Raw genomic sequence first — 20,531 nt, 5'->3', positions numbered from 1 at the left:
AATAAAGAAAAAAATAAATAATATTAATATAGTTGCAATATTTAATAAAAAAAAAATTAAATGAAAATATTTTCTCTTGCAAAACTGTATCAGGTTAAAATAACATTTCACTGCAAATGAATAACTGAATATTCACTAACTGGAAGAGAAGTTATATATATATTTTCAATATTTTATAATGTTGCCAAGATTATCTTACTTTATATTTTTATTAGAAAAAAAATTTATACTGATTTCAAACAGCACATATTTGTGTAAATTTCTAGAAGGAGTTCCATTAACATAGCTAGTTAAATATTATAAGCTTCTGTAGGACTACCTTCAAACATAACATTGAGAGAAATTGAAGGATCTAGAGAGATTGCAATATAATAAAACTTTCTAATACATTTAATATTCATTTTTCATCAGGTTTTCAAAACCTGAAATAATTGGTTAGGGAAGTTAAAACAACAAAACTTTATTAAAGTTTTCTCCATTTGCCTTTAAGAGAATAATCTGCATATAGCTTAATATGAAAACATTCAGATGCTATCAAAAATATATACTTGAGATCAAACTCTAAAAATAAACTATCAAATTAGGATTTATACTTTGTAAGGATCATATTATTTAAATAAATTTTACTTTTACTTCATTTTGACAGTCTTATTGATAAATGTATAGAAATAAAAGAAAAACTGACCTGGGGAGTGAGATTCCTGAGGACCAACCAGTTACTTACAACCCATGATGCGGACGAGTTGACTGAAAAGAACAATTATAAGGAATTGTAAAAAGAGATCTTAAAATATAAGTTTAAAATGTCTCCTACCTACAATAACTTTTGATAAACTATAAGAAACTACTTTTATGAAAAAAATGTTCTCAAATTTTACAATGCAATGTTTAAAAAGAAAATAAACATGGATACATATTAATTTTGAAATAATTCTCAAGAACTGTATTAAAATTATTTAACCATTTGCAACTGAAACAGAAGTATTTAACCCTTTTTTTTTTATTAACTATTATGATAATTCAAATACTAAAGGGTTTAAAAAAAAAGACTCTTGCCTCTCACTGGATTAACATTCATAAATAGCACTTAATTTTTTTAATAAATTCTATTAGAACAAGATTTATGCAAAGCAGGACTCAATAATTTTTACAGGGAAATTTTTATTCCACACCTTTTGTTTTATAATGTTTTTAATATGACATTCCAAGATATTAACTCAAAGCATTTCTGCCAAATGTTGAGTTTTTTTATATAAGGATTTTGATGAGGTAAAAGTCTATTCTTTAACTAGCTCTAGTCACCAGACTGTATACAGTAGTGCCTTTAACTGTTGAGGTCAGTATAATTAGCTAAAACATTTGGATATATGTTTACTTAACATCAGGTGATGACAATGACAAAAGTTAACTGAGCATAAAGGAAGGAATCAATATGAATCACTCTACTGCTAGGTATTTCCATTTGAGGAACCAATTTCTTGCCATTCCAAACTGACACACACACGGTGGTGGCAGTTGACCTTCAGATCAAACTAAGGTAACAACATTATTGGTTTCTTGAATTGCTGATACTATCTATTGGTTGAAAGTCAGTGTCAACTTTTTGGTGACAGAATGGGATTAAACTCAGAATGCACAGAGCCAGCACAGATGTTGCAAGGCATCCCAGTTAACATTCTAACAATTCTACTAATCCACCACTCTTGACTTGGTACAATTTTTTTAATCTACCCTGAAAGGATGAAAAACAAAGATGATTTGAACTCAAGGAACAGAGAGGGATAACAAATACCATAAGGTATTCTATCCAACAGTTTAACAACTCTGTGGATTTTCCAATGCATATACATGTCATTGCCTAAGGTACTGCACAGTGGAGTAAAAACTTCTTAACCACAGCCATGCCTGCTCCAGTTAAGTTCATATAATATAGAGACTTCTACAGTTTTATTTTACTGTTTTCAGAGAGGAGAAAGAGAAGAGTGCTTGTGACCCTTGTACAGGCTCTGAGACTGGTGAGAAGAAAGAAACAGGATTCATGGGTTGTTGCAACAAGAAGAAGCACACCAAGATGTCACTTTATCCTCATTGAGCAGACTTGCTTATGTATACATATATTTAGTGAAAGCACATGGCCTAGTGGTTAGAGTGTTGCACTTGCAATCATGAGATCATGATCTTGATTCCTGGACTGGGTGGTGTGTTGTGTTCTTGAGCAAAATACTTCATTTCATGTTGCTCGGTGATGATTTTGATCAAAGTTGATTTGATGGGAGGGAGTGAGCTAATGTGTGACACAAACATTTGATCACCATAAACAAATCTGTGTTTTTGCTCAGCAAAATATTGTGGAACCTCTATCTACTGTCTAATAATGGGAGAGTCCATAATATATATATATATATATATATTCTTTTTTTTTGATTTTATACTTTTATATCTTATTTCACCCTCTTTCAAAATTTGTACAGCTGTATAACTGACAAAAATAGTTCTGAAAAGAAGATTCTTTTTATGCCATTCGTTGAAAGGTCTTGGAGAATTTTGACAGCATGTATAGAGACATCAACAATCAAATGCAGAAAAATATTCAAAGACTATCATATCAAAGAAAAGAAAAAACAAAAAAATACCAAGTTGATGAACAAATAGGTTTCTGATTGTTTTTAGGAGAATGATAACATATCTGCCATTAATAAAACTCAAACAGAAGCAATATTCCAAATGGCTAGTAAATTTGTGATGAATTTATCTACAAGATAACCTATTTATAACTCAATATTTTTTGTTCTTTCAAAACTCTTGAAATTTGATCCTTCAATAAATATCTGATAAAACTTCTTTATGAATTGAACCAAGATATGTAAAACAATACTCAACATTTCTCGTGCTACAATTGATTACAGAGGTGAGCGAAACCATCCTCTATTCCTGCTCACAGTGAAATGGACTTGTCTGTTGAAAGATAAGTGTCTTGGTCAGAGTAGGTACTACTGCACTTTCAACAGATTAATTGATTGGTGACTTAGCAATTAGACATCTTTTACAAAAGCATAATGTAACATAACATTTACTTCATGCTTTATCAGGAAGGGTAATACTCATGACCGTTGCAGGGCTTCCATGACATTGAAGGGATGGATATGTAGAAGAAATCATGAATCATGTGTTGCTGCAGTTGGAAGACACCTGTCATAGTATCAAAATTATCTTTATCGTTGAAGTACATAAATTTCTGCTGATACTCTTGTACTTTGACCTCCCAGCTACATTACCTTTACAGCTCTTATTTGTTCTATCAGCTATTTTAAACTCCAAATAGATTACTGAATATCTTATTTTAATACAATATTCGAAAACATCAACCAAGTAGAAATAGAAAAACCTAGTTGTTAACATACTTAAAAACACCGAATAAACAAATATTTCTTCAAAGCAGTTTGAAAACCATAATTCAAATTAACATTTAAAGTAAAGGTTATTTTTGTTTTCAAGAGACTAATGACACTAACCTGAAGGGAATGGTTCAGTTGATCTTCCAGACCAAGATACCTGACGGCTGCCAGGAAAAGAGCTGCTGTTCCAGCTGGATGTGGATGCTGATGTAGTTTTGTTATGAACAAGGCCTGGTGGAGGGCGAGCAGAATTTCCACTAGATTTGGGTTGCAAAGGCACACCCCAGACCTCAGAAGTGAAGCTGGTGGGAGTAGTAACAGAATCAGCTGAGCTCCAATTCTTTTGAGTTCCACCACAAATTGTTTGAGATGAATTGCTTGTCTTAGGGAAGTCTTTCATTGGCCATGATTCTGAAGTAACAATTGAACCGGCTTTGGTAATACTAGAGGAAAAGTTATTCAAGTAATCATCTTTTATAGTATTAACACTCAGTGAACGAGAAAAACTTCCTGGAGTGATATATGGATCATCTTCCACACTTTTAGTACCAGTAATTCCTTGCCAGGGCTTACCAGGGACAAATTCTGGAATCATATCATTCAAATTGAGTGCAGATGAAGAGCTAGCAGATTGAGATTCCTTCACTTGAGAAATGTCTTTGGAAGATTCAACTTGACTATTTGTTCCAATTGGAGATACATTGGGCCAATTTTGGGATGAAGTTGTGGGGGCATTTGACCAAGTTGAATCACTGAGGCCAAGACTCAAGTCATATCTTCCTAAATTTGAAGAAGACATAGAGTGATGGAGAGGTTTGGAACCCACAGCCTTATTCATCATTGGATCAGGGGGAATATTGGCATCTTTATCAGGAGAAGGACGTTTCCACTGGTTGAGAAGACGGGACTGAGAGCAGGTGGATATGGATATGTTGGTCATATCATTCTGCAAGGGTGAGAAAGCCTCTATTGGTTCAGGTATATTTTGAGGTTTGGGAAGATTTTGCTGGGCCTGAGCTATTTGCTGCTGTAGCTGCAGCATTTGTGTCTTAAATCGATTGATTGTTTGGTCCATTTGCTTTTGAGTGTGACTGGCATTCCCACCACTACCATTTCGGTTCTGTTGCTGTAGGAACTGCTGCCTTGTAACAAGCTGTTGCAAGCCTGATTGCATTTGCAGAAGTTGCTGCAAAAGAAGGAGCATTGGAGGAGGCAATTGCTGGTTTAGCAATTGTGGGCTAATAAGCCCTGCCTGGACGGCCATTCGAAGCTGTTGCAAGATTTGGTGCTGTGCTAACTGCTGTTGCACAGTGTTAGTGGTTGGAAGTTGGTTGTTACTTCCAGCACCACTAGTGTTGCTCCCTCCTGCAGTAACTGTATTTCCACTAGCACCAGGGTTATTAGTGCTGACACTAATACTACCACCACTTCCACGACCACCTACCGGTCCCTGTGTAGAGTTTATTACTTGTTGAGGATGTGATTGCACTTGAGGAGGTGTTGCTGGTTGATGTTGTTGCTGTTGTTGCGATGGCTGTGTTTGAGGGCCTTGGCTCATTTGTAATGATTGTTGTTGTTGCTGCTGCTGCTGCTGCTGTTGCTGCTGGTTCATTTTATGCAGAACTTTTTGCTGAAGGATAGCATTCTGATTATTACTCATAATAGGCTGGGGTAGACTAGAGATTGCTTTGTGAGGGAGTGTGTGTGACTGATTGGAGAGCTGAGATTGAGCAGTTGGAAATGGAGTATTTTGCATGGAGATATTAGGCACAAAATGACTACTGTCAGACTGACTATCAGATATGTCATCATTTAAGCCACTAGCTGTATCAATAATTCCAGATAATTTGCGTTTGGAATCCATTTGGAATACATCCTCATCTTTTTTCATAGCTGTAGCACCTTGTCGCAAATCAGCTAAAAGTAAATAAACATCATTTATTAAATAGATAGAGCTAAAGAAAATTTACAAGTCATAAAACATAAGCCAACCAAACTAATTAAGTAGAAAACTAGAATCTAATCAAATAACGAAAATCTTATCTTCATTATACAAATTTCAAAGTATAATTAAAATATACAAAATTAGAATAGAGGAATGTATAAATCAATTACAAGCATTGTATTTCTTAGTACTTAAAATGAGTTTCTTTTCTTTTTAACTGACTAGCTGTTGGTGAAGTAAAAAATATCCCAATAAATAGGAAACTTAGAACATATAATGATTTACTCATGGAAATACTTTGTACTATCTGTAGTTGATATATTCCCAGTGAATGTATTGTTTTGAAGTATATATGTTTTGATATCTCATTTAAAACCAATTTTATAGTCATATATTACAAATTTTGAGACCAAAATGCTCTTGTTAACTATCTGTATATCTATGTAATCTTCATATTATTTATATTAATAGGTCATAAATTAATAGAAAATCAATATTTGATTTAGTCTTACCGAGGGCATTATCATAGTTCATGTTATGGCTGATCAGGGCAGTTTGGGCATCATCTCTCTATAATAATAAGTTTCTTTTATTTACAAGGGTCCAAAGCATTGAGAGTAATACAAAGAGGCAATACATAAAAAAAACTGGTTTATAGAAAGTAGAAGTTAACAGAAACAAAAGAAATCAACAAGAAATAACAAGGTTGGAAAGGGGAACAGTAGGGAAATAAAACTGCAATGCAATACATTTTTGGAAGAGAAAAATTAAGGAAAAAAAAGGTTGCACTTTTAGTTTGTGAATTAAACTTTCAAGCTAACACACAGTATCCAATGAACCACACACAACTTCAATAACTGCTGATAAATCATATATTTGGTCCTCCATACAGAGAGACATGAAAAATGCATAAAATTAAGGGGAGGGAAAGTTAACTTTTTTTTTTTAAACTCAGTCAATCAACAATCCTTAAATACTCTGTAAGATTGATAATAAGGAAAATATTTAGCTGGTCTATGAGAGCTAGCTTCAGATATTCCTTTAACAAAATAGTTTAATGAAAGCTTACCTTGAAACCCATGTCAGTGAGTTGCTGCAAAAGCTTCACTCTCATGAGAGGAGCTTGGCTACCACCACCGGGAAACTTGTTAGCACCCTGTAAAAATGAAACATTATTATTTCTGCCCTACAATATTTAATTGTAATTGAGAAAGAAAATTTAGCTTTGAATTATAACCAAATAACCAGTGTTTGTTTGCATCTACATGGATGTTCATGAAAACTATGTCTATGTAAATGAGTTTATCAAATCTTAATCCACAAAACATTATTTAATGTTTTAGTGGCTAGCAGTGCAAAAGGTATCGTGTAGTAAAAGTAACTGCTCCATGTATAAAAGAGCTACAAAACAAAGACTGGTCATCCTCTGCAGAGCTAGAAAATATATCAGCAACAAATAACAACTAATCTTCCACAAATTTCAGATGACACCACAATGGAGCATTGCTCTTACACCCAAGATATTGATGCTACTGCTGCAGCAGCAACATACACATGTGCACACACACAGACACATCTTAGACTGCATCCAAATAAATATTACTTGAGTGATTGGCATGGAATCACAATCACACTCCATACTGAACCACAAATGTGCTACCTCTTTTCTCTGTATTTACAACTATTTCTACACTAGAATCTGCTCCTTGAGAGCAAGGTGCCATTTCCACTCAGGCAGCTCTGACTCACTCATATCTCCACCATTTGTCACCCATATTCTGTCTTACTTCCCCGGCCTTGAAATAACCACTTTAGCATGTCTTTCTCTTCAGAATGTCACGTCAGTCCTTACTCACACATTTTATTATTTTTTTTTTTGCAATAGTTCAGGCAGAATGTTAATGGCATCAATCTCACTAGCCTTGGAGGTCTTGCTAAGGCTACTGATACATTCACTTCTTTCCTCAAAACAAGACAATAAATATAATTTCTAAACTATTAGACTAGCTTTTTTCTTCTTTACTATTTTGATTAATCAAATTTTGCTGCCTCAATCATAAGCCAATGAAGCATGATTCAATAGTTTAGCTTTCATTTCAAATTTTACCAGTGCTAATTAAGCTTTTCATTTCACAAGAATTCAGAGATATGTGGTAAAAGTAGGTACTGTAATATATTGGAAAATATGCAGCTTTTCCTATTTTTATTTTCTTTTTACATCAACTTTTTTCAGGTTAACATACTCTTATTAATTCAAATATTTTAAGTGCTTAGAATTTGATTTTTTCACTTTAGTAAATATTTATGGCATTAGGAAGGGCATCCAGCCATAGAAACCATGTCAAAGCAGACATTAGAGATTGGCACAAACCTTTGGATCGCTGGCTCCTGTTGAAAGGCTTGACCCATGCTAGCACAGAAAACAGATGATAAATGGTACTGCTGATGACAAAAAATAATTTTTCTAATTTTATCTGAACTTTTAAGATAGTAATAATATTAAGAGCAAAATTCTCTCACAAGGTTCAAAAACATTTAACTTTTTGGACTAATTGTCTAGGGCCTCAGCTTTCAGCTAATATATTTACAATGTATTAAGCACTCTCTACTTGAAATTGCTTACCTTGAAATTATTCCGTTTGCCTTTCCAACCGGGAGCACTACTCCATGAACTATTTTCCTGAGGTCCCTCATTCCATGTGCCCATGTCAGCATCATGCCAAGCAGTATCAACATTAGGATTACCTATACTGCTATCTTCATTCCAACCCTGTTGTAGAGAATCATACTCAGAATGTTTAATGTCTGAGGCCAACAACTTAATATGGAAAAGGAAGAAGTAATAGCAATATATCAGCATTTCTAAGTGGACATAATGAAAAATGTAAATTAAACATAATCCTTTTTGGGGGAAACTATTCTAACAATTTAAATTTACCATGATTAAACAAAAAAATACACACAGCAGTAAAAAATGAAGTTAAAGATGATGTTGAGAGAGAAAAAAAGAGAAAAATAGAAGGAGGGAACAAGACAAGATTTATAGTCTTCCCAGGCTCTTAGAAATGAAAGAGTTATGTTGTTAATGAAAACATGTTAGTTTAATAAGATTATCATTGAACGGCAAGCAATACATGACATCTGACAGCATAGATTATATTTTTAGACTTCAAAAATTTAATAGCAATTTATATTGTTGAACATTTGGAGAGTGGAAAATGAACTAGCAAAGAAAATTTCTAAAAGCTAGATGCCCTTCTAGATATGAATTTCTTAGCAAAAATATGAGTGATACATATTTTCCAGCTAATTAAGTAAATAACATAGTATGATTGAGCCTAACAGTTCAAGGAAATGTATGGTAATAGAGCTAGAATTTACTAAATAACTTACTCACCAAGTGTCAAGTAAAAACAAAAAAAATCTATAATCAGTAACTTTTGAATTTAAATTAAAGAATTGTAGTTACTTAGATATTTGTAGCTCTGCTAGGACACCAAAATCTCTTTTTACCTATTCATTTTTTAAAAATAGTAATGCTTCTTGTTTTCCACAATTTGGTAACCAGCATTGGTGTATTACTGCCCCTCCATAACTTAGTGGTTTGGTAAAAAGTGACCAATAGAATAAGTACTTAGCTTAAAATAAGTACTGGGATCAATTCGTTTGACTAAAAATTCTTCAAGGTGGTGCCCCAACATGGCCACAGTCAAATGTGTTAACAAACAAGGTGTGTATATATATATATATGTGTGTGTAGTGCTTGAATATCCCAAAGAACAGGGGCATCTCATTCAAAGGCATTCTCAACAGATTAAGATCTTATGACTCTTCTTGTTTTTGCTAATAGTTTCTCATGCCGTTTCAAAGCTTACAGTACTGGAGTTGGAAACAATAAATAAGTTTACTTAATATTTAAATATTTCATTTCTCTAGAAGATTTAGAAAAATGACCTTATAAGCAATCAACACTTGATTTTCATGATAACAAATTTATAGAGAGTAGTCAATCCTAGAGTTGTAGAAGCATGTAGCTTCATCGTCATTTAACGTTTATGCTGGCAGGGATTGGATGGTTTAATAGGAGCTGGTAAGGCTGCATCATGCTCCATTGTCTGATCTGGCATGGTTTCTACAGCTGGATGCCCTTTATAATGCCAAACACTTTACAGAGTGTACTGGGTGATTTTCACATGGTACCAGCACTGACAAGAAAAGTTTCATTTCAAGTTTCTGAAGACTAAAGAAGAAACAAGACTACGCAATAGTTATTGGAAAGGTATTTTATATTTTGGGAGTGCTAACAGCACCATCCAAGTGGGATCACTGCCAGAGCAGTGGTCTTGATTCCGTGCCAGTGGCACATAAAAAGCCCCATTTGAGCGCGATCGTTTCCAGCTTTGCCTTACTGGCCTGCGTGCCGGTGGCACGTAAAAAGCACCCACTACACTCTCAGAGTGGTTGGCGTTAGGAAGGGCATCCAGCTGTAGAAACTGCCAGATCAGATTGGAGTCTGGTGTAGCCATCTGGATCGCCAGTCCCCAGTCAAATCATCCAACCCATGCTAGCATGGAAAACGGACGTTAAATGTGATGTACATTTTCCATTATCATATATCAGTGGTTACAAGTTAGAATTGAAATAAAAAACCGAATGAAGGTAATTTCAATTCAGTTTTATAATTACTCATAGATTACAAGTCATTTGTAAGATGAGAAAGCCTTTCTTTTTAATGTGAAAGAAATGTTTTCAATGAATGCAACTTTCCTACAAGAAAAAAATGACATTTTATAGAATTTTAAGTCTTCTTTTTTTAATACTAATTTACATGTAGATTTATCTTGTTTGTGTTCTATTATGTACTAATTACTAACCTTATATGAAAGCTGCTTATTAACAAGACATAGTAGGCACAAATATGCACTGAGTTTTAACATATGATGAAACACACTAGATGTCCACTGCCTTCATTTCTGAGAATGTCTTCCAGCACAAACAGTGAAGATCATTCAAGTGTCAATGATATATAAATGTGCCAAGGAATTCTAAGTAGAAGTAAAACAATTTTAAGGAAGCAAATATTTTGTGAAAAAACTTCCCTTTTATTTGCCCCCAAATATTTGGAAGTCTTTCTTTTCCTCATGCGATACAGTTCTAATTAGAGCAAGCAAATGACACATGGTGTATAATTTAGTCAGTAATTTCTATTCTTTTACCTACCACACAACTCAATCGTATCAGTCTTCAATAAACACTATACAATGTATGCTAAACTATTTTCTAGACAACACCGTTGTAAATCTTCATATTAAAATCCACTGTCATCACAGTGTTACTACTCAACCATTACATTCTACTCTACTGTCTTCAATGTTCCTATATATTCATTACAATCAACCCCATTATCTTCAGTGTTACAAATCAGACAAATTACACTCCATTGTCGTCAGTGTTATTACTCAGTCATCATACTCTACTTCATTGTATTCAGTGTTACTACTCAGTCACCACCCTCCATTGTCTTCAATCCTACAACTTACTCATCATATTTCACTCCATTGTCTCCAGTGTTATTCAGTTGTCACATTTTACTCCACTGTTTATACACAACTACTCAGTCTACCCATTCCAATAAATAGTTTCCACATTCCACTTCTCTATTTTCTGTGCTACTACTCAGCTGTCACTCTAAATAATTGCCCTCATGGAGCTACCACCCAGTCATCACACTGTATAGTCTTCACAGTGCTACAAGTCAGTTGTCACCCTCCTCAATTGTCTCAAGATTGCAGCTTCCTTGTCACATACTATTGTTTTCATAATACTGTTACTATTCAGTTGTCATGCCATACTTTTCACACTGACATTATGGAGTAGTCATAATACCTGACATTACACAGTTGCAACAATCAATAAATGATATAACTCATTTGAAAATATGATTTTAATGTAGAGAGGAGAAACTGGAAAGTGATTAGAAAGAAATCAAGAGAAATAATGGTAGATATAAATACATAAAATGGAGCTATAAGTCAGATAAAAAGATAGTCCTTAAATAATAATTTATTTCAAAAATATAAACATTATTCTTTTATCTAAATAATTAAAACTTTAGAAAATAATAAAAAAAAAATGAAAGCATGAACAAATTTTCTGTAAAATTTGAAAACTGTTTCATTAAATTTATGTAACTATAAAACTTATGATAACAAAAATATTGCAACAAAAGCCAGAAATTTCAGTTTTTAATTTGTTTTGGAAGAATTTTGATCAATACAACCCTCCCAAAGTATAACAATATTATCTGGAAATGTAAATTTTAAAAAATTTTAATAATTCTGCTACTACTTTAACAATTTAGAACAAAAATGTCCAAAAGAAAAAATTTATAACAAAATAATTTAAAGTCCTAGTAAAATGATTGGCAAAACTTTACATATATAATATAGCTATATATTTATAAAATGTCTTATAACTATTTGTTTACAAATTACTATTTTGATACAGTGTATCTTTTAAAGGGATTTTAAAAAACAAAACAAAACAAATATAATCTAAAAGATATCAAGATTTTGGTTGTGTCAACAATATTACATAACAAAGAGTATTGTCACAATCAGCAAAATGCATGATAACAGTAATTGAAAATAACACATTCAGATAATCACCATATTTACCAGCCATTTTGAATGTGATTACACATTTATTCTTACAGCTTACAAAAAAGATGATTTCTTTTATTAACAATTACAAAACTAATAATATTTATAATAATTATTACTGTATTCAAAGTAATAAAAAAAAGAATAATAAAAGGGAAGGACAAAAAATATTTTTTATTTAATTGAAGAAATTAAACAAAAATGCTCAGAAGAAAAATCTGCAAATTGTTTTCCAAATTTTTTAAAAACCTATTTATTTTACTACAATAACCAACCCCAACAGAAACATCCGCTAAACTAACTTCTGAAATGTTGATGAAAATATTCAAAGCCAATAAAACTATAAATGTGGTTTAAGTTTGTTGATGTGATAGACATGAGAAGGCCTAACATATATGTACACGTCAGCATATACAGGTTTATTGTCTTAAAGAAGCCAGTCTCTTTGGTAGATTGAAATATCTGTTTCCAAAAGCCTTCTAACTCACCTTTCTTTGAGGATTCCAAGAATTTATGTCATTATCATGCCAGTTAGGTGCTGGTCTATATTTGGAAGCCATAGCTGCAGCCCCCCATTGTGTGCCACCGGTATCCCAACCATTAGATTTTGCCTACAAATTAGAGTTGAAATAACCTGCAATTATCAGTTCAATAGAGCTCTTTTCTAACAGTATCATAAAGTAATGAAATTGGTTTGACAGAATTTTCATTCACTGAGCAGTGAAATTTGGTGAATTATTATTAAGTTTGAAATCTTATGGTTGACTGATCATCAGGGATTTACTTTCTTTCATTCAAAATATTCTGACAAAGTATAAAAAGTTTTCAATCCAAAAGTAAAGAAAAGATTTGCCCTCCAATTTTGGAAGATTAAGATCTTTTTATTTTGTGGGAAACTTTTGAACCCTTTTGTCATTGAATGTTACTGCTTACATATTTAGCAGATAAACCTGAAATAGCAATCCAATTCAAAATGACTGAAGTGTCCAGATTTCAAATTTGGACATTTGTGCACTTTCATGCATCTCAAAAACGTAAGTGCTTTCAAAACCTCACATTCACAAAACAGTTAAGTGATGTGTAAGAATAGAAGTAACTGCAATATGTTGAATCATAAACAGTTCAATCTGAAATGGTTAAATAGCACACACACATATATATATATATATTTACAGGTACAACAAAAAAGAGAAATTAATCCTATAAAAAGAACACATATTAGTACAACAGATATACACTGGATAAATAAATGTTACAAGTTATCAAATTTTTTATAAAAATAATTATGACATTTAAAGAGAAATTCACAACAAAAATTAAAAAAGATAACCTACTTCATTTGAGAAATGTGAGTTAGTAAGTTTTATTTTGAAAATCTACATTATAGTTACCATACACATGTGCACACACACCTGTCATTACTTTTACATTATCAATTTAATAACTATTTTCCTATACTGACATGTTCAATGAACATTTTTTACTTATATAACTGATGTTTTTTCTCTTTTTATTTTAAAACAGCTTTCTTTTAGATACCACCCTTGAAAATTGGTGTGTACTTCTATGTCAAGTAATGCATTTCATATATTTTAGTTGAGTCAGGCCATTATGTGTAGATGGGAAAAGACAATGTTAAGTTGGTAATGATGGTAATGAAAATGATGTTTGAAAATTAATTATCTTCTTTTAACTGCTCAGATCCTAACAACATTTGATTAAATAAATTAGGTATATCAACCCATTCATTTGGTTCTAATGAGTTTTGAATAGTTTTCCTTGCAATATTTTTGAAGAAAACTTTGGATAAGAAAAGAATAATCTGCCAGACAATGCTACTACATAAAAATGTAACTGAAGTCATTTTTTTAATACAGAGGCACAATTAAACTAAAGTTAACATGGAAGAACTAATAAAATCATGACTTAACCTCAACTGAACATAAAACTACAACTAAAATCTAGACACATGAATGTAGAGAATGAACTTGATACACAGATATACAAGACTTGGACTGACAAAGAGACATGCATGCCTTTCGGCTTCACTCTGATGTACATGTCTTGACAGATAAGAGCATATTTTGATAGAGAAATGCACATTTTGAGAGAAGTGCATGTTTTGAGAGAAAAGTTCATGTCATGAGAGAGTAGTGCAAGTCTTGGAAGAAAACTAGAAATATTGACAGCAAAAAAGGCTTAATCTTTACTAGACAAAAATTAATTTTTGACTTTATAAAGAAATTATACATAGTAGTAATACTCATTACAGGTGTTATATAATTACATCCAAACAGTTCTCATTTACTTCACACTCTTCAGTATACAATAAGTCAAACGATTGAAATAGGCTGTAGTTAATAAGTAATGGTTGCAATAGAAGAGACAAATGAATGTACAAAAAAACCCCACAAAAGTTAAAAACAGAAAATAATATAAAACTCCACTGACCTGTTGTTGAGCACTTGTGGCCCAAATACTTGTGCCATCATCAGCTTGTGGTTTTGGAGGTGCGGGATCGCCCCAGCCAGAACTTGCTTGCTTTTGAGGAAGTCCTTTATTCCACTGGTTGTCATCTTTCTGTCTTTGCTGTTGCTGTTGTTGCTGTTGTTGCTGCTGCTGCTGTTGTTGTTGTTGTTGTTGTTGTAGTTGTTGCTGTTGTTGTTGCTGCTGTTGCTGCTGCTGTTGTTGCTGTTGATGTTGTTGTGGTTGTTGTTGTTGCTGCTGCTGTTGTTGTTGTTGGTGGTGAAGTTGCTGTTGTTGGAGATGTTGAGGTTGCTGAGGGTTAGATAAGTTAGGAAGATTGTTCCAATTCTGAGGTTGAGGTTGATGTGCTGGATCTCCCCAATACGATGTACCATTGTCAACATCAATATGTCGTCTTTGGGAGGGTGGAGATGGTTCTTCCCAGCCACTGTTTGAGTGGCCGAAAGATTTTGGCCCTTTGTTAATACCAGCATTGATATTGCCATTATTGGTGCTTGCAGTATGAGTTGCATTCCAGGACCCTGTTTCAGTCTTGTTCCAGTTTTTAGGCTGCACATTTCCTGTTCCACTTACGCTATTTGCAACACCTCCTCCTGTACTGCTGCCAGAGCTGCTGCCTCCTCCACTTGCATTACTGCTGCTACCACTGCCGCCACCAACACTCCCAGGTCCGCCATTGCTGCTACTCCACATCCCAACATTCTTATCACTGTTGTTGCTGCCAATGTTTGGTTGTGGTCCAGTAGATTGGTTGTTGCCATTGTTACGAATAGGAATGCTTCCCATAATGCTGCTGCTACTATTATTGGCAACATTGTTATTACCCTGGGCATTATTACTGCAACTACTGTTGTTGCCGCTATTATTGTTGCTACTGCTGCTGCTAAGGATGATGTTGCTATTGCTTGCTCCTCCACTAATAGTAATATTATTGTTACTCCCCACAGGATTACTCCCAATTCCACTCCCACTACTGCCTGCACTACTACACCGGACAGGGTTATTGCTAGCAGTGTTGCCAACGCTAGCATTACCTATAGCACCTGAGCTGGTTTTATTGGATTTATCACCCCAGGTATTTGTATTGTCTGATTCATGATGAAACCCTGACACACCAGGTCTGCCAGCAGTACCATACCAGATTGCAGTACCATCTTTAGTTGCTTCCCAAACAGCAGTTCCATTTGTGCTGCCATTATTCCACACATTTGATTCCTCTTCAAATTTTCGCTTAGATTTGGGCGAGAATTGCACGACCCAGGTATTGTCTTGCCTGATTGGTCGTGATCCCCAGCCTTCGTTGCTTTCAATGAGCCGTTTTATCTCATCTCGTTGAGAAGAGATGGATGACCGAGATCCATTATTTCCAGCAGTAGAATTTCCACTAGTGGAATTTGGAGTGGAAGAAATATTGAGTCCCTTTCCAGCAGCTTGTGCCCATGTACTGGGCTGCGATTTGGGTGGATTTGACGATGAAGATGAAGATGACGAAGATGATGAAGAACCTCCTCCTCCTACTCCTTGGTGGTTGGTGGTATTGTTGCTATTGCTATTGTTACTGTTAGGTGTGTTGCTGTTCCACTGGTTACCACTTACTGGTGGTTGGCTGATGCTGCGTTGTCCAGTGTTACTACTCCAATCTGAACTGACACTAGTGGCAGGTGAAACAGCACGGTCCCAGTTGTTGGGGTTTTTCTTTGTATTCCCACTATTGGCACTCGACAACACACTCCAGTTGGTGGAGGTCTCTCCAGAATTCTGCTGACATGTGTTATCACTCTGTTTGTCTGTCAAAGACCCATCTCCCTGATTGTTTATCATTAATGGTCGATTATTCTGATTATTAACACTATTCCAGCTGGGTTCACTGCAACCAGTACCACGAAGTGAAGAAATAGCTGGTGGTGGCATGATAGTCTGGTTAACACCCTGCCACAATAACTGATTGCCACCATGTCCTCTTGACTGGCAGCCACCCTGAGGTTCACTTGTACTGAGTGAAGCACCATTATTAGGTACAGATCTGTTGTGACTGTTCATGTCTCCTGTGCCAGAACTATGTTGCATCAGCTGTATGGCTGTGTTTGGTGGACGACCCATTCCGCCGCCACCAGCACCACCACTATTACCACCGCCACCACCCTGAGAAGCAGGTCCTCCCCATGCCATACTGGGGATGTTACTTGTAGCAAAAGAATTCATGGAACTACCATCATTTCCAGCAGAACCAGAGCGAAGTTGCATATTATGGCCTTGGCTATTCATCGAAAGACTGTGAGGTAGGGTACCCCATCCTGCATTGTTGAGATTGGCAGCAGAACTATTAGAGATGCTCCCAGCATTCCAAGTGTGTCTTTCAAGTCCATTATAATTGGGATTTGAGCTCCACGCGGAAGCACTTTGACCTTGCATGGCACTTGATCCCTGACTGGTCTCAAGACCTTGGTTTTGGTAGCTTGAGCTAGATATCACAGATCCTGAACTAACGGAACCATAATTACCTCCAAAAGGAGAGGTTCTGTTCCAGTATTTGTTTCTGGTTGAAGGCCAAACCTCCTTATTCCTTTTTTCAACAAGTAAATCGTTGCTTGTTTGCCACCCTAGTCCTGGATTGTTGTGCCAGGTACTTGCTTTCTGAATCTTGTCATTTGAAGAGACAGAATCTGTAAAAATAAAAGAAAAAGAACACATAAATAAATAAAATATATTATAATTACAAGAATATTATTCATTTCTGTATTCTATAAATCTGAAAGCAAACTAAGATGCATAGGAAAATGGAAAACTTCATAAATTTTTAATGACAGAAATACCATTTTTCACAATATTTTAAAACCACGAAAGTATACTTATCTCTCAAAATTTGTTTTGAATATAAGCATCTATGTACAAAAACTGAAGGTAATTAGCAATATATTTTATTTATTACCTTGTATAGTTTTATACATACAACAGGGAAAATGTTCCCCCATTGTAGCAGCTTTAAATTAGTATACAATCATTGTTTTCTAAAATTATGGGACTATTGAATGTTATGTATGTAGTTGTTAATGCTGAGTAGCCTTACTAGCTTTCCTAGCAAACTTACAGCTTCAAGGTACCATAAGTTTGCTAGGAAATGTTAGGGTGTGTCCAGTGCATCAGACACACTCTGATCATAAGGTTTCAGCCAAGTCTGCAGCAGGCTTTTTTTTATTTAGAATTTAGTTGTGTGGGGTGTCATCTGGTAAGAAAGGCTTGCTGGTTTAGGCAGTGTTATGATTATGATTGACAAACAATATGGAAGTTAAATATACTTTTGGCAGAGTTGATTTCTCAATGATATATTTGAATAACCATAGAACCAACATTCATGATAAGTTAATTATTTGTTTGATAGTTAGATATTTAATGATTTTACACAAACCTTGTTTCTGTAATTAATATCAAACATCACTATTATTTTACTGCTAAATTTACTCACTTCTAAAACAGTAGTGTAATAATTTATGTTCTTTGCCTATACCCAAGTAACATAATGAACATAATGAACTGGCACTTAGGAATATATTCATGTTATTTTTAGTTTTTTCTTTCTTTCTACAAGTGTTGTTGTGCACATGCACAAAGAAAAACAAACAAAAATAATAATAATAATTGTTCCTGAAAAATAAAGAGATCTGAAATAGAGGATTCTTGAAATTGGTAACAGAAACAACTGAAGGCATAAATGAAACTATCAAAAAATAAAATAAATAAAATAGCATTAATCATCAAAGTATTAAACAATTTTTCTTACATGTTAAATATTCATAAACAAACTAAACTGATCCCTTCAAAGGGAATGCAGAGATACAAGGTTAAAAGAGATTGGGGTAAGGAAAACATTAAAATCCCTTAACAGATTTCAGTCACACTCCTTGTCAAACATTAAGGACAAAACAAGGTACTATTCAGAAATGGAAGGTAAACCCCAGGGAAAGATCAGTTTAGCAAGGAACCTTGAAAATTAGATGTAAGTATATAGTAATAAAACAAAAATGCAGGTACACAAGTTTTCTATGAGTCAACATAATATATAGTTGACATAATCATTGCACTGTTGCCAATAACAGACAATTTAATGTTAAATTTATCTCTAATATTTTAAGAGAGTCCTAACAATCTTCAAGGAAATATACCTGCTGACATTCCAGGGATGTGTCCTTGAAAGCCTTCTAGATTCATCTGGCACTCTGCCAGACTTTTTCCTTTGCCATGTGGGTTGTGTGGAGACCCGCACAGCATTACACTTACTTTCAAGGTGGGAAGCTGTGTGCAAGAGTTGGGGAGACAAGCCAAATTTTTCCTGTAGTGCAATAAATACAAATTTTGGTTTATAAATAGAAATTTTCAATGAGGTAGGAATGAATTATCTAACATAACAGTGAAGTTCATATTACAAATAATCTTTAATATCAGAATGCATTATTCTATTGCCAGTAAGATATAAGCAAAAGGTTTTAACATTAAATAACTGAATTTTAGCATGTACAATAATTGATAAAACTACATATAGATAATATTTTCAAGACTATATATACATAACACTATTGAAATTGCAGAAAAAAAAAAAAAAATCTGACAAAATGAAATCTTACAGCAGATCGTAGATATGAAATGACAGCTAAGTAAAAATGAAAAAAAAAATGTCCCTTAGCACAGAAAGAAGGATATAAAGTAGTACCTTATGTACAAAAGAGGATGGTTATGGCTGGAACACCTTTGAGTGTAAGTTAATTTGACCAGAGTTAACAACAAACTGAGAATTTTAAAAGATGAAAACCTAGAAAACATTCTCACCCAAAAGGTCGTCATTTTAAAATATATTACTTTTTATATGGTTACTTTTAAAAATACTATTTGAGGATCTTAAAAATAAGTTTAAAATCCTCTTGGAAGAGAGATACTTATATTTAAAGGTAACTTCTACAACATGAACACAATGTTTTTCCACTTAATATATATATATTGTGACTATCTTCAATTATTATAGCTATCTATTTTGAAGTTTATTTGTAATATGTGAGGCTGAAGACCGATTTAAAGTACTTTACGCTCCACACATTAAATTCTTGGCTGTCATCACACAAATTTTGTATTCTATTAGTAAAATAAACACATGATATATTTACTGCAACTGAACCTTTCATAAAATCAATTAAATTATCCATTTTGATTACACTACACAAATAGAAATCTGAAATTAAGCAATCCTAAGCTGGATGAATAGCCATACATCATATGTATAAAACTATGAAATTAGTCTCCTTGAACACTTGTAATTTTACAAACATACATTATGAAAAAAAAAAAAAATTCTATGATATTATTCTGTACGAATCTAAACAATCTGCACATAACCTCCTTTTAATAAATAATTAGATGAATCCAACCTATTGTTTCAAAGTGGAATATATCTTAAGGGAAGAGCAACAAAAATATATGCATTGAAAAACAGATTTCAATTTAGATTCCATTAAATTCAATAACTCTTGGTATGTTGCCAGCACAAAATTTATTTAGCTTGTTTATAATGTTGGTGAGAAAACCAGCATTATAAAAAAATATATATCAATATAGAATTTAATGGAAATATTCACTTGAGTTTTATGGTTGTTGTTTAAGTTAGTTTTCATATCTATATATGTTCTTCTTTACCTATAATAAACTTACAAATATATCAATTTATATTGGTTTTATTCTGACGTACATTTCTACTCACCAAGGCTGAATGTTAAACTATACAGTTGCATACTAAGTTTTTGTAATCACATAATGATGTACATCCAAAGCTAAATAGCTTTAACCGAGACTACAGCAGAAAACACTTGCTAAAATGAACTGCGCAGTAGGACTGAACCTGAAACCACATGGCTGAGAAACAAACTTCTTAACCACACACACATACATATATACATTTACAGTTATCCCTGCCTGCATATACATGTTATTGTTATAAAGAATAATTTAAAGTAGCATAGGTTAGCCATACACCACATAATCTACAGAGTGATTTGGGTT

The 20,531-nt window shown here is 33.7% G+C and overlaps 1 protein-coding gene across 9 annotated transcripts in view; it reads right to left on the bottom strand.

Moving 5' to 3' along the window:
* Positions 1-20,531, bottom strand: part of LOC106872134 (uncharacterized) — a 108,131-nt gene that overhangs the window by 24,517 nt on the left and 63,083 nt on the right. For 3 of the 9 annotated variants that reach the window (XM_052965656.2, XM_014919006.3, XM_089347924.1), the window contains 8 exons: positions 18,650-18,816; positions 14,454-17,152; positions 12,491-12,613; positions 7,964-8,110; positions 6,410-6,496; positions 5,853-5,910; positions 3,513-5,312; positions 686-747 (listed from right to left, as the gene is read on the bottom strand). In XM_052965656.2, coding sequence (XP_052821616.1) covers positions 686-747; positions 3,513-5,312; positions 5,853-5,910; positions 6,410-6,496; positions 7,964-8,110; positions 12,491-12,613; positions 14,454-17,152; positions 18,650-18,755 — 5,082 coding nt within the window. In that variant the 5' untranslated portion in view covers positions 18,756-18,816. The remainder of the gene's footprint in view (positions 1-685; positions 748-3,512; positions 5,313-5,852; positions 5,911-6,409; positions 6,497-7,963; positions 8,111-12,490; positions 12,614-14,453; positions 17,153-18,649; positions 18,817-20,531) is intronic. The other 6 variants (XM_089347925.1, XM_052965657.2, XM_052965659.2 and 3 more) reach the window with 3 other exon arrangements.

The sequence above is a fragment of the Octopus bimaculoides genome, chromosome 2, assembly GCF_046866305.1.
Source record: "Octopus bimaculoides isolate indiv1 chromosome 2, ASM4686630v1, whole genome shotgun sequence".
Classification (NCBI taxonomy): Eukaryota; Metazoa; Mollusca; class Cephalopoda; order Octopoda; family Octopodidae; genus Octopus; species Octopus bimaculoides.
This window is presented reverse-complemented; position numbering and strand designations above follow the sequence as displayed.